The sequence below is a fragment of the Amblyomma americanum genome, chromosome 10 (genome assembly GCF_052857255.1).
Source record: "Amblyomma americanum isolate KBUSLIRL-KWMA chromosome 10, ASM5285725v1, whole genome shotgun sequence".
In the NCBI taxonomy this organism is placed as follows: domain Eukaryota; kingdom Metazoa; phylum Arthropoda; class Arachnida; order Ixodida; family Ixodidae; genus Amblyomma; species Amblyomma americanum.
In genome coordinates, this window is record NC_135506.1 from 70796597 (window position 1) to 70812069 (window position 15473).

The following is a 15473-nucleotide window of genomic DNA, read 5'->3' on the forward strand; positions in this document are numbered from 1 at the left end:
GTACATTCAAGAATTCACAAGAACAAAAAGAGCAAGAATTTCACCAGCCCAGTTGCTACAGCATCTGTAATAGTGCTAAGGCAAGAGCTGAGGTATGCCATGGAACAAATGAAGTGTTTTAGGGCCACGTTATATGTGGTGACCGCGGCAGGCATAGGACAGGGTTAATAGGAGGGAGATGCCTCTGTCCTGCAGTGGGCGTATTCAGGCTGATGATGATAGAGCAAAAATAACCATTCTGTCTTTTTCTTCGGTGACGGTAGCACAATAGTGACAGTGGCTTATCAGCGACCTTGAGGTCCGGCTGTCGGGCCCATTCATCCCTCTAGCGGCCTGATGCAAACACTTCAAGGAACAAGGTCCGCAGGTGATACACGCGTGCATTCCGGACTGCTCGAGACTCGACTCGCCCTCGTCCAAACCATGCCCGAAGCAGCCCATATCCCGGTCTAACTGCATATTCCATCGGGCCAGCAACACCCGATCGTGTCTGCATCCGTTAGCCCGATTCGCGCTGAATGCCACGTTAAGACACTCGCATTCGGCTGTGGAGTGCAAGGGATCGAATTTCGACAGAGTCGAATGGAGGCGAAACAAAAGGGGCCCGTGTGCTGTGCACCTTTCTTTCGCTCCCACGTTGCTACGGCGCAGTTCCGGTGTCCACAGACATATGCGAGACTGCGGCATTTCCTTTCCTCAAAAAAACAATTTTAATCGGAACCGTCTACTACGGCGCCCACCCCGGTGCGAGCGCTTGCTGTGGGCACCACATTTCCACAGGCGCTCGGGTTTCACGTCCGGAGCGGACGACGGAGGCAGCTCCCAGGGCAAGAGCGAGGGTGTGCTGGGAACGAAGCAACGAGGCCGATGAGCGAACCCTCCCCCTCTTTAGTTTTTTTGTTTGTGTTCTTTCATCTTCGTTTTTTTTTTCAATTTTTTATTCCTCCTATTGGTCCGGGCGTTACAAAGAGGAAGGCCTCAAGTATCTATCATTTAACTACAGCACTGGTCAGCCCGACGCCACGCATGATAATTGCCTGCAGATAAAGCAAGGCTAACCACACCTGTAGCATTCAACACCTCAACCAACGCATGATATATCATGCTGCGCCGCCTACTGCCATCACTACCACGGCAGGCCCCTCAGGCCCTTCGAACCCAAGGTCGAACCAACGGCAGCATACGTTCGAAGCAGTGGCGTAGCCCGAAATTTTGTGCGGGGGGTGGGGGCTCATGTAGCAGCGCGGCCTCCCCATAGAATTTGTAGAAATCAAACGCAACTATATATAACTGCACTGCCATCGTGTAAGATAACGCTACGCACTGTCTAGACAAGTGAAATATGTATTTTTTTAAATAAAAGAATGTACTCGCAGACATGATTACAAGACATAAAACTGAGCAGGGGACAAGACACGGGAGAGCAGGGAACACTCGTGGCAGACGTAACTGGTACCAATGCTTCCATGTTTTTGCGTATTTAATAAGATATCACACGAGGTCTAGAACTATATCGGTCCGGAACCAGCAAAGCAGTGCATGCCGCTGATATGAAAAACGTAAAGGCCATGAAATGAGCAAGTAGAGGACAAATATTTTAATGAATGGTTATCGTTCAAGAACCTTTACATTTTTGTACATATGCAACGGGCAGGGAAAAATCTGACGCTGTCCTTCGTTCCAATGTACTGCGCAGCAGCAGCTGTCACGTATTAAGAGTAATTGCACCGAAATCCAACCAGTTAGCATGTTCGCGCCAAAATGTCTTTTCTGGTCGGAAAAAGAAAATACTGTAGGTGACAAAATCCATTGTTTCCGGCGTCAGTGAAAGTACTCTTCACTGCAGCAGCAAATAATCACGGCTGGCACAAGTTGCCGCTCGTGCATTTCACACATCGCGGAATGGGATGCCACACCACACCGTAGAGGTGCGTCCGGCAAACTAACAGACACACGGGTACATGAAAAAAAAAAATGGTTTTATTCGACTGCAATTTATGAGAACAAAATAAAAGAAAAACGATGGGAATAATGGGCACAGGGTCACATGTCTTGTGTATACGGATGGGATCTTTTGTCCGTGCAGCTGGTACAAATATGCTGGGCTAAAAACCTAAATAAAAAAAACCCTGAAATGTGAGATGAGTTCCTCTCTTCGGGCTTGCTTACGCCCCTCCCGCACGAATGACAGACCTGCGAAAAACAAACGAAAAAAAGAAAGGTGGCGTACGCGCCAGTAAGCAACTACACAGCACGTGTGGTACACTTCAAAGGTCACCACAGTCGCCGACTGTTCGCATTGAAAGCAGTGACCTACCTACGATGACGGGTGAAGAATGCTGACAGCTTAGTCTGACTGCTCTCCGGCCTCATCGCTGCCAGTGTCCTTGTCTGCTTCAGCCTTCCGAGGCCTTCCGCGTCCGGTGCCCTTCTTGGCGCCGCCGGCCGCCTTGGTGGCAGTCTGCGCAGTAAAAAAAAAAATTGTTCGGTGGACACCTAAACCGCGCCGTGAGGTATAGCTGCCGTAGTGCAGGGCTCCAGAATAATTTCGTCACATTCATGTTAATCGCTGCTCGCAGAATCTGCCAGTTTGGCCAGCTCACGAGAGCCACCACGCATCAAGCAGTGCGGAACTACATTGGTTCATACGAACAGAGGGCAAGCTGCCGGCTTTCTCATTACAGTACGGAGATCCTTGCAGTATAGCGAAAAATAGGCGCGCACATCAATGAACACACGACTTGGCAGATATTGAAATCGGCGTGCACATAAAAAAAAACAGCCGCGGACTTGCTCTGGCTTCAAAAACGTCATCGATGAACAACGCCCTACGAGTGCTAGGAGGGGCCAACTTAATACACACGAAAAAAATAATCACGTTATGTAATTACCTTCTTTCCTTTTTTGCTGCTACCCTTAGGGCGACCCCTGCCGCGCTTCGCCTTGGGCGCATCAGCAGAAGCATCCTGCAGGAAAAAAGGGGTGAACAAAAATATGAAACGAACGCTTTGATCACGCATGAGCGTCAACAAGTTTAAATTTTTTTTTCGCGACGTTACGACCATGACGGCTTCAACGAACTCAACGCGGAAAGACTAAACAATACACGCACCTACAAAAGCGTAGGGTCGTTGTTAGGCCTTTCACAATTGATCTTCGCGCCACTCGAAGAGCCGCCATGTCTGGCACGCCACCTGGCAAGCGCGGAACGCCCGAGCTTTACTTTTGTTGCTAATGCCGACACGACGCGGCTAGCTAAAAACTAACAAAACTTCGCTAACGTTACACCAGGTTTATCTTTAATCAACGTTCGCCGAAAGCGGCTTCAAGGACCCGTTGCATAAAGGGGTTAACCCGACGCCATTAGCGAGGCGCTGCTACATTTGCGAATACCTACGCGGTTGAACGGCGCAGATGACTGCACATCGAGAGCAACACTTCGGGACCGCAAAAACAGCGATTAATTAGATTTCAACTAATTAAATATAGACAAAGAGGGCGCGCGCGACAGCGTCATGAACTCCACAAAAACGGCAGTCGGTCGGGGAGCCAATGAGCGTCGCGCATATCGATTTCATTTTGCCGCCAAAGTGAAAAGTCCAATATGGCGAAGGCAATAAAAGAAGGGCGCCGCACAAAACAAGCGTCTGCGCCGGGCCGGCGTTTGACAGTCCGCGCTCCGAAGGCGTTCTTCTCGACCTGCCCGCGACGAATCAACGGCGCTTTCCCGCCACTCTCGGAGCTAAGATACGAGCGTAAGAGATCGTATTTCGAGACAGGTTAAAAAAAAAATGCATGGAAGGAACGTGCCTCTTTGGCTGGTCTCTTTTCGGCCGCCCCTTCCGACTTCTTCGGGCGTCCTCGCTTCTTCTCGACAGCGGTATCGTTGTCAGCCATTGTATGAAATCTGCGAACAAAGAACAAGGGTCAAACTCAGCCCCGGAACCGCGGCCCACAAAGCCACGGTGTCGCAGTGATCACCGCGAACGAAATAAAACGAGCGCGCGAACGCCAGGCTGCTCGAGTACCCATGTCCGGCCTCCCTCCGTGCCGTCACCGGGGTAGCCAGCTTGGCCAATTTCTGGCGAATCGCATGATTTTTTTCCAAAAACGACCGCCGGCACTAAAATCGTTCAGGGTCTGGACGAATTTTTCATCATCAAAACTAGGTCGAACACCAACCGCAAACGGAGAAAATAAATTTTCTCTTCGAGGCGGCTCTATGGCGGCCTATTTACGCCGCAACAGTATTAGGCCTAGAAAGCGGCAGCCGGGCAACCGCGCACCGTTCGCAGACCGGTAGTCGGCCTCGAGCAGATCGTGGGAAAAATCTGCGTAAAATTCGCGCTACCCGAGGCTCGAACACGCGATAAGGACGCGGGACGAACAAAAGAAAAAAATGCGGGCGCACCGAAGAACGCCCGCGAGCAGCGATAAAGGAAACAGCATCATACCGGGCGGGCGGCGAGCGGGCCTGTGCACTGCTCCGAGGCGCAAGATGAACTGGGATGTGGTGCGGGGGGCTGTGGGGGGTTGCTCACCGATTTGATGCGTCGTTCGCTCTGAAGGGGGCGACCGACGTGTTTTCAACGGTCGTGCAAGCTTTTTTCCGGCTCGCAGAGAGTACTGGCTATTTTTAAAATTTTGCTGGGCTCAAATTATTTGGCCAAAAAATTTTTCCGGGGCCCGCCGGCCAGTGCGAAAAATGCGCTATCGTTAAAACAGCGCGCCAAAAATGCTTGTTGACGAGAGTAGAGCGGTTCGGCCCCGCGCTTTTCTCTACCACTGTAAAGAGGGAGAGTGGCCACTCTTTTTTTTTTGTTTACAAGCAACGGCTGCTGAGAGGTTTAAATTTAAAACCTGCGCCTGTCCCAACGCGTTTGTGCGGTGCCTACTCGTGCGCACTGCACAGCAATTTCACATCTCAGTAATGTTGAAAGCTGTTGTGGCTGTTGTTTTCAAGCGGTCTCCGCGTTCGTTCTCGCGCACATTTAGTGTAACACTTCCGCTTAATGCGACATGCATACAAAGATCGGGTGAACGAACCTATCGGGCGCGTACGTGATAAGACTGCCGATAAAATGGCGTACACTTTCGAGCTCGCAATCGGACGTGAGGAAAGCGGCTGGTGCGCGCTTGTTGCATAATAATGTTTTGGCGTAGCGGCGTTTTATGCAGAGGCCGGCGTTGACGGAGGAAAAGGCAGCGTGACAATAAAAATGGCGGGAATTTGCTCCTGCCTCGAGAGCTGAGCCGTATGTGTTCGGCGTGACGCCTTCGATTACGAGAACACGAACGCCGCCCACGAAAGCTTTTTTTTTTTTTTGGTCACGCCGCTTCGTGGATACCGCGGTCGGAACTCCAAGTGATTCTCTAATTTACCTTTTGAAGACAGCACCAACAGCGGTCCGACGGCTTATCAGTTAGCTCAACGAATGATTATTCGTGCTAAAGCCACGAACATGCGAGATATTTTCCAAACATGCAACCAGAACGGCAATAATTAAAGAACTTCTGAGGCACACAGTTGAGTAAAAACACAGGAAAGTTTTATTTCAGTGACAATAATCAGATAGTGACTGACCTCTCTGTCCATGAAAGACAACATATGCTTTTAATATGCCTGCTCAGCACTAATTTGTACTATTCAGGCAAAATCCTTAAATTATTGCACCCATGCATCAAAGGCCACTCCACTGGAGACTCTGGGCTGTTACGAGTGTTGCGGCTTAGGCAGGTGGAGCGCGGCTATTCTCTTGTAGAAACCATCACTGTCACAGTTGTGGGGGTCAACCACATTGATGCTTGGAACATGGATCCTCCCAAAGGCGAAATCACGGTTACGCTGCAGGACACACAAAAACAAAGAAAAGCATGAATCAGCGTGAGAATGCACAGAGAAAATTTAACATGCCTTCATCGTGACCAGTGTGATGAGTTTTGAGGTCCCTCCATGTGTGACACCAAGAAACAGTACAATGGGCTGCACCACTGCTTTTATTCAAGTTTATGTTATGTAACTAGTGTGGTACGAAATAATAAGAGGCATGTCTTTATCTAATGTGTTTAGGCTGAGATCCTTAAATGGAGTGGAGATCAGGACTAGAGATAAGCCCTTATTTCAATCTACCACATTTCTATAGCCAGTTGCCAGCAGATGAAGGCTATAAATTAGGCTGAGAACAGGGCAACGAGTGACGGAGAAGAAAATTACAGCGCCACATTGATGGACAGAAGGCGGTGCACACAAGAGAGTAAGCATGAGTTGATATTCTAGGTGAAATTAAAAAGAAGAAATGGAAATGGGCAGGATGCAAAGGCAACAATTGGCAGCCTTTTAAGAGTGTCAGAGTAGATACCCAGAGAAGGAGACATAACCAGGGGTGAGTAAGAGTCAGATAAAATAATGAGCCCAGGAAATTTGCTCCAATGACATGGCTACGACTGGCGCAAAGCAGGAATAATTGGAGGTCACCGAGACAGGCCTTTGTCCGACAATGAACTCAACCCATGATGACAATGATGAGAACCATGCCATCAGGAATGCAACAGGCACTATCAGCAAGCAGTCTATATGCAAATTGAAAAGCATTTTCTTTTAATCATGCTGTACTGAACTTAAACAGCTTGTTAGTTTGGAAAATTACTTCATAGGAACAAAATATATCTCACAATGAACAAAAGACATAGAATGACAAAGCACAATGGAGTGTTTCAAGTGTTACTGGGACTTTTTCCAGCAGCCTGCTTGGTGTTGCCTGGTAATGTTGTTTACCAGTGCCATATTGAAAAGCTGGCAAAGGGACAATGACTGACAGCATCAGCCAAACCCAAATGAGATTAAATTTTTTTTTTCAGTTCTGATTACTGCATCACAGAGCAACAACATTACAAAGTGACAATAAACATAGATGTACGCAGCTGGCCACCTCAGCATACTGTTGATTGTTTTGGACATAGTCCAGACCTGTTACAACCTCATGAAAAGCCTTCTTAGTGTATTATCATCAGTGCCAGTCATTTGAGCATCACAAAAGTTCACACAGTGCCTGAAGTTTCTGTAAATTTTTCCCCAGAGTGCTGCATCTGCTTTGTTGACAGCTGTGACAGGGCACAAGCCACTTGTTACAGGGCACATGCCATCAGTTACACCAACTTATGACACTCGTCTTTCATGGGGCCAAGCTTTCAGCTGCAGCAATGAATAAGCGTTCGTAACGTTGAAACAGTTTTGCCGACTCAACAAAAGGACTCAATCAACCAACTTTTTGTGGGCTAAGTGGACACCATGCTTCCCCTATATTCTTCAAACATGTTCTACCTGAGCCTCCACACAAAGGCGCAGTGATGAAGAATGTCAACAGCTGTGAACTTGCACTTGGCGCATGATGTGGTGGAGGCAGATGCTGGTACAGCTATTTTTCTTAGAGTCTGAAAAAGCAGCGTTTTTCATTCACTTCCATCAACAGCTAGGACGAAGTTTCCTCCACCCAGCCAATTTACTTTCAAACGCAGCTGTTCAAACTATTTTCAGTCAACAGCTGCAACTGGGAAACGAACTAGTCATACATCGCGCATAATTTCTTGTACAGCTTTGTCTGAGATCATTACAGGCGCAACAGGTAAACAAAAAGGTGTACGAAAAGAATGCGAGCAGAAAGGGGAAAACAGAAAAGAGGATGGTTGTTTCACAGTTGAAAACTATGCAGAGTAGGAAATGCTCCACAGGTGTAAACACACTGTAGCATATCTTAGCTTGAACAGATACCCGCAGAGTCAAAGTCAACCCTAAAGCTCTGCGGCTTTGATGATTGGAGGAGGGGAGGGGGATGCCCCGAGCATGAGAAACAAGTGGTGCAACAGGTTAAATTTGAAATGCTACTGCTGCCCCTACGTTTTTATCACATGTCACATAAAGTGGACAATGAAACTGCAATGATTTTGTTCACAAACGGAGAGCTCCAGAGATTTTTTACCACATGAGTGGCCAAGTGTGCACCATAATAGTGCACACAAAAAATGCACTTTTATGCTGATGCAAGGTCCCTTCAAAAAATGCCTAGGCAATTAATAATGACTGGCTGTACAGGGAGGCAGCCTGCTTGAGAGTTGTTCTTTCATTCGCGCAATACCACATACATACATTCGTGGGCCGCTTAAAACATTCGAGTTCTTGCATGTAGGCTACGCAGCCACTCGATACACAGCTCAAGTATCATGTTTACCGAACTGGACATCAGTCCTGCGCACTTAACAGTATATCAACTAATCTCCACAAAGCAACAGTCAAATTCAATACTGTATTCATGCACACATAATGTTGGCTTGCAACAAAGGGAGACAGGTGCAAAGAAATAACTGTTCCACATGTTTCATTATGGCTTAAAAAATGGTGACAATTCACCAATAGGGTTAATAGTATACAAATATTTAACAACAAACATACAACCACAGTGACAAGTAATCACTAGGGAACAAATGCAGGTTAATGACATCCTAATCGAAATCAAGAAGTGGAAATGGGAATGGACAGAGCATGCAATGCGAAGTCAAGATAACCGCTGGTGCTTAAGGGTAAGGGAATGGATTCCAAGAGAAGGCAAGTGCAGCGAGGGAGCAGCAGAAATTTAAGTGGGCAGATGAGATTAGGAAGTTTGCGGGCATGAGGTGGGCACGGCTGGCACAGGATAGCGCTAATAGACATTTTTCCAGTAATGTCCAGCGCATGCGCCAAGCCTCCCTGTCCACCATTTTTGCTGACTACGCCAGGTGAAAATGGGGGAGCAGTTCGCTGCATGCATTCATCCACAACTGTCGTTTCCTCACTCGACAACACAATGAACAGCGGGATAGTAGTTAGGTGCAGTGCTGGCATCTTCGAAGCCCTCACAGAAGTATGAGCGGTCCCCACATGAACCGGCCCCAAGACAGACGACACGGTCACGCTCGCCAGTCTCCTTTAGTCACTGATTAAACAGATCAAGTACACTGACTCACCCCTATCTGCTCTGGCTAGGCGAAGCCAGCGTTGCTCTTAACTACTGCCCACAAATTAAGCTCATCACACCAATGCATAAAGGAATTTTCACAGAAATGGTGGGAGGGAGTGGTCACCAAGGTCCTAGGGTTAAGAGATAACAATGGTCGTGTGAATGAATAGTATGTGGTAGAAGTGAGCAAAATGTGATTGGAAGATTGGCGACGTAAGGTTAAATGTGCAGGACTGAAAATTGTATTTAAAGAAAACGGCAAATTTAGAGTAGACTAATTTATTACACCGTTAAAGAAATACAAGAAAAAAATAAAGCCAAGAATGGCGGCAACTGCCAACACCACGTTTCAAAAGGGATGTTCCTAACTTCCATCCAGTCAGACCACAAGAGAGATATGGGAGAGGCCTTTGCTCTGCAGTGGGTATAGTCAGGCTGCTGCTGACGGATAAACGCCTGAGGAAATTGAACGGGAACGGGTGGGCAGCTAATGTATTTAAATACTTATGCAAAAAAAGAGTGTTGACTCACATGCGCAGAAAAGGACTAGGAAACCAGGCAGTAAGTATGCAGCACACAAGAACGGAGAAGTACAGAGCTTTTAGCGACAGGTAAAAAACACAGAAGGTAAAAACTGGATTAGTTCAATGGAAAAGAAGCAGAGTGTAGAACTATATTGAAACTGGAAAAGGCAGGTCAGGAAGGAATCATTCTATAACTCGCAGTGCCCTACTCTTTGAAGCAAGATCAGGGTGTATTAGAATGCGAAGCTACAATAAATTTAACCAAGATGACGCATGTGTAGCGTGTGGTAAATCTGTAGAAACAACTGAACATCTTGTGCTCGAATGTGGTGGCATCCATCCGGAGGTCGATGCAGGCACAGTCACTCTCCCCGAGGCCCTAGGGTTTAGAGATAACAATGGTCATGTGGAGAGATTTGCGGTGGAAGTTAGCAAAAAGTGACTGGAATATTGGTGGCTCTAAAGAAGACAGGTGACATAAGGTTCTAAGAGTAGGATTAAAAATATTGTTAGAGCAAATGGCAAATTTATAGACCGATTTATAACACCGTAAAAAAAATATTTAAAAAAATGCCAAGCATGGTGGCAGCTGCCGCCATGTCCGTTTCAAAAGGGACGTTCCCACCTTCCATTCATCTATCCATGACGATGACCGCTAAACATCGCTAAATTCGAAGCTAAACATAGTGACATTTCCGAATGGCAGCAACTCGCATTTTGTCACGAGTTAACTTGCTCCTTTCTCACAGAATTGCCTGCCAGCACGTGGAAAAAGCCTGTGCGCGCTGTTGATAGGCCTTGCACAAGATCAATGCACTGATGGCCATCAAGAGCCGCTGTGGAGCGGACGCGGTGGGCTCTGCGGACCTTAGGTCACAGAGGACAAAAAAAAAAAAAACTTGCTATCTCCTAACCAACCCTTAGGAAGCCGAATGCGATGGTGTTAAGTCCTCCTTCGTCACACCACAAGCCCCATTATGGTAAACACACATCCATCCTGGAGCCCCTTTCTTTTTGAGAAATGCTCCTTCAGCACTTCTCTGCCCCCACAGCCAAGTCATGCTCCCTGTCACATGAAATGAAGTGCCAGCCACAGAGCAGTGAGAATTTTTCACGCACTCCAACTGCTGTGCAGCTGGCACCTCACCAACCCATCAGCTCTCCGTGTCTGGCCCCACCTCGCTCACACTGGCTGACTGTGGTGTGGCATCACGACCTGTGCCGACCAATGAATTAGTGTGACAACACACTCGGAATCACATGACACATCAGCTCTAACCAAGGCTGTCAGGTTTCGCGACTCCTTTGGCTACTTTTAGAGGCGTCTGGTGAAAAATGTTTTAAGGCTGGTGAGTTGGCTATTTTTTGGAGACTTTTTTGCTAATAATTAGTATACTATGTACCGAGTTTACATTGACACACACACTTCAAAAATAGAACTATAGCCCTGTCACACTAGCAAATTTAATGTCATTTCAATCAACTGATGTTAGCACATAATGTCATTATTCAGCTGCTGCACAGGAACATATAATGTCATTAGGGTGAAATGACATTCGCAATTAAATGAGCTTAGGAAACATATTTACATTCTAACTCGAACCAAATGCATACTCTGCGCACCAAATATGCAGAAGAAGCACGCAACGTGAAAAAATAATGTGCGCGCCGCCAAAGTTAGAAACTCTACATATTGAGCTCTGCTAAAAAGAAAATTTAATTTTGGTGTGACACTATTTGCACTAGTGGTTGTCGTGAATAGCTACTACTCTCGATCTCAGCAGAAGCCAACGGCAGCGGCTGAGCTTGAAGCACAGCCAGAAATAATATTTGAAGCCTACAATATTGCAATGTTCTCACACACGTTTAAAATACTACAAAACTACAAATACTACAAAATTTTATATGCACTGATGTCCCTTCATTGTACTAATTTGTTTTTCACTGATCGTCATTGCTATCATTGGTGGATGGCATTATTTTCCACTGCGTAGCACCGAAGGAGACCAAATGACATGCGATGCATCAAATGCCATTAAATTTACTAGCGTGACAGCGGTGTATTAGTTGCTATGAGGAGCTTAATACATTTAAAAAGAGTGGAAGGAGGCGTTAATGTGTGCGTGTGTATGTACACACGCACGCATACACACTCATCATACTTTGGTTGGTTTTGGGGGAAAGGAAATGGCACAGTATCTGTCTCACATATGGGCAGACACCTGAACTGCCCCATAAGAGAAGGGATAAAGGAGGGAGTGAAAGCGGAGGGCTCCCGAATAATTTCGACCACCTGGGGATCTTTAACGTGCACTGACATCCACAGCACAGGGGCATCTTTGCGTCTCTCGCGTAATTTGTGCGCCCCATATTTATTACCCAGGTTTCTTTTAATCCCACATTAATCACACATTTTGCGCTTCCTGCTACGCCAGACCACCAGCATGCACGTGGGTGCGTCCAAGGCAGGTTTGGGACGACCAGCATGACCGTGTCGCTGTGTGCAGCCACGAAAGATGTGAATGGCGAGGGGACGAAGTGTGCGCCGTTTACACGGATCACTTGCATTGATGGTCGCTTACCGGACGAACAGCTACGACAGCAAACTTCCAGTAACCTCCAGCATGCAGCGGAATTCGAAACTACTGCAACCTCTTGCTGTGCGGTGCGCCGCTAGCCAGCCAAGCTGCAAGCGAGGGCGCCGTTTTATCACCTTTTATCTCCATTTGCTTGTGAATACTGGCTTTGCGATTGTATCGCTCAACGTTTACTGCTTTGAGCTGCGCACGCGCCGTCATGCATCCTGCGGGGAACTACATAACATGGAGTGGGGCAGCAGGCGGTATACGCGCCCTATATGATGCAGTGCAAGCAATTCTATGCAAGAATTCACCCAATCCAAGCCCCTGCGTTGGTTTAGCTACTGACAGCACAAGCGCAAAGTGGAGAGGAGTGAAGGATGAACACCCATCAATGACACTTGCAAAATGTGCATGCCATTCTCTGGACCGTGCCACTACAAAGGCAATAGAGGCAATGCCTGCAAGCGTCGAATTTATTCCAAAGGAGATCCAACTACTTTGCTCACAGTGGCATGAGGCATAGCGCCTGCAGCACAGCTCTAGAGAAGGTTGTTGAGACCCTGAAGACCTTTTCTCCTTCAGGCACAAGATGGCTCATGATGGCAGACTGCACTGAACATATACTACTGCAGTATGGCCCTCTGAAGACACAATTCCTAAGTGTACCAGAAAAAAAACCTACAGTCTCTGCCCTCATAAGGAAATGTATGTTGATGAAACTAGGCACACATTCTGTTTCTGGAACTGATCCTTGCTGATCTGAGAAGAGTAAACAAGCTCATTCAAGGAAAGGACGCTGATTCACAAGGAATGTTCAAAGAGCTGCAAAAACTCTTCAAGTGGCTTCTATCCAGGATCCTGAACTCACGTGTGCCATGAGGGCATGACGACTCTAGCTGTTCCGATCTGGATCTATTTAACCCCAATTCATTTATCTGGGCCTGGACGGTGCTGATCAAGGCAGCAGTTTTCTAGACTATGTCAGTGGAATGAACCTCAGCACCGAGGAACAACAGTCCTGGAAACAGTGATACTTTGCCTTCATTAACACTTGCTCGTCCAACTTGCAGAAGTGACTTCTGACGTTGTTGCTGCGCAAATTGAGAGTTATCAGTCCACAGTTGATTCTAGGCCCGCATGCCATGGAGGGATTGAAAACTTTACCATACAATCTATTCTCTTGCCCAGAGCACCGGATGGAGGAGCAAGTCAGGTACCTGCGGCAGGTTGAAAGAGTCAACGCAGATACGCCTGACACGAGTTCAGGAGTAAGATTCACAAGTACCTGACCCCATCGGGCCAGAATCCCAATAAAGACATCTTGAAACATGCTACGAAACTGCTTGTCTTTCTCTTGTCCAGTGGGCACCTTTTCAGCCTTTTTAGCCAAGAGTGGCTTACAAGGCAGAATGTCCAACGAAAAGCTTGCTGCGATCCTGAAAATAAAGGATAGTGAAATAAAGGATAGTGATAGTGCATTTGAAGTGCAGAGTGAAATTAAGGAAAAAGTTAACAATACCTGCATTTTTTTTAGTTCACATGTATGTTCTATAATGTGCTTACTGATATTGTATCTGGTCAAGACCTTTTTTCTATTCAGTTTACATCCGCAACAAGAATGAACTAGTCATTAGACAGTTTTAGCTGTGCGTACTCAAGTGCTTGCGTACGCAAAGCGCTACGGCGCTGCGTGCGGTACACTGTCCGCTCCGAAGTATAGTTTTAGCTGGCCGAGCCGTAGCGTCCTTCAGGCGCACGTAGCGCCATCTAGTGATAAGAAGTCAAAGCTCATCAACGCTCGGTTGAAGAAAATTTCATCCGTGATTACTGATAACTAGTGTGAGTGCATTGGGAGCCTTTTTTTTTGTTCCAAAAAGAAAAACTATGCAAACCGAAGAAAATGTAAGAACTGGCTAAAAGCCAGAAAACTGCTTCACCAGGTGTCGTTGCTACGAGGAAAACACACTGCATATAGTTAGGCCTAGGAGCTTGAAAAGCGCCAAATTATCTGAATAACAGGGGCTAGTTATCGCTTATACCGCTTTGTGTGGGCAAGAGTAGGCGAAATAAAAGCGAACCGCTACCATTTGAGCAAGCTATTGCGTCGGAGAATCCAGCGGCGACATGTATTTATTCCGAAGCGGGCGAGCAGGGCGCCGCCATCTTGTCAAAGTTAGCGTACGCAAGCCATGCAAGCGCCGCAACGCAAAGTCCGCTGGCTAGCGTACGCACGCAAGACGCAGGGCTTGCGCTTGCGTTCTGCGCATGCCCACTACCGTCCCCGCAAACTCCTTGCGTACGCTAAGCCATTGCGTACGCACAGCTAAAACTGTCTATTTTGATACATTTTGAGCACAAAAGTATGTGATAACATCCTTTTCTTAATCCTTTATTTGTCTGCGGTGCGTATATATTGCAGAAAAATGAACATCTTTTGGCCTGTTCCTTCTTTTAACATAAAAACTCCCAGACTTTTTGCTTTTCCGCGGGTTGAAGAAGTGAGAGCTGAGCTGGAAGAAGGGGTGGAAGAAGTGAGAGTTGACCCTTTCCAGGATCCATTATTTCTGAAAAAATAAAGAACTGAATTGAATTGAGCTGTGCTATGCGTCCCTTCATCCCCACTCATGGACTGGCTGTGCGATTGGCAGCGCATCAAGGTAGGAGTTCAGAATAATTCAGTCCGAGGCCACCCTCACCTTGGCCATAGTGGGCACATACAAGAAGGCGCCCACTACATGAGCATCCAGGGTGGAGGTGCTTTCAATTACAATCACCCAGGATGGGCACTCTGTTTCCTTACAGCCACTCAGAATTCGGGGTGTGTTCAGTTACAACTGTCCTGAAAAGCGGTGCTTCAGTTACAACATACTAAAACATCGTTTTCTCTGGAGAAAGTCCTTAACACAGGTATCACTGTAAAAAAAAAATCAATAATTATCACTTTCTCATACCGTAGAGACTCTTTAGGCAATTAAATGAAATGTTGGTCCCAGCTAGCAACTTTTTGTTGGTTACTTTCCAGAAATGTTTGGTGCTTCTCCAAGGACCTGGCCACCCTGGCTCTAACGGTGTCATGTTAAAAAAAGCATGTGACAAACATCAGGCCTGAAACTAGCCCACGCAACTGATTTCGTATACTGCAATGCTTGAGTGCTGGGGCGTTGTTTCGGTTTCGTGCCTTCACTTTGCAAAAGCGTTTGGGCCCCAACACAGGACTTGCAGTCTGGTGAACGCTATACGCGAGGGCTAAGGGTGGTTGAGGACAACGTGCTTTGGCCGGCATTCCACAACCAGCGCTTTGTCTTCAGGCATCGCAGGGGAAGAGATGGTCCCGCTGCAGCTCAGGTTGCTGCTCTTGTGTCAGTTTCGTGAGCAGG

General features: G+C 47.0%; 2 protein-coding genes across 3 annotated transcripts in view; both read right to left on the reverse strand.

The window, feature by feature from the left end:
* Window positions 1-1964: 1964 nt before the first annotated feature.
* Window positions 1965-4710, reverse strand: D1 (D1 chromosomal protein). The gene is made up of 5 exons (XM_077638940.1): window positions 4455-4710; window positions 3811-3907; window positions 2892-2966; window positions 2318-2461; window positions 1965-2193 (listed from the first exon to the last, which is right to left on the reverse strand). Exons 2-4 carry the CDS (start codon window positions 3895-3897, stop codon window positions 2348-2350), a joined length of 276 nt encoding a protein of 91 aa, XP_077495066.1. The 5' UTR covers window positions 3898-3907; window positions 4455-4710; the 3' UTR covers window positions 1965-2193; window positions 2318-2347.
* An 817-nt stretch (window positions 4711-5527) lies between these two features.
* LOC144108802 (activating signal cointegrator 1 complex subunit 1) overlaps window positions 5528-15473 on the reverse strand; it is a 38088-nt gene continuing 28142 nt past the window's right edge. For both annotated transcript variants that reach the window (XM_077641981.1, XM_077641982.1), the window contains exon 8: window positions 5528-5845. In XM_077641981.1, the coding sequence (XP_077498107.1) occupies window positions 5714-5845 (132 nt within the window). In that variant the 3' untranslated portion in view covers window positions 5528-5713. The remainder of the gene's footprint in view (window positions 5846-15473) is intronic.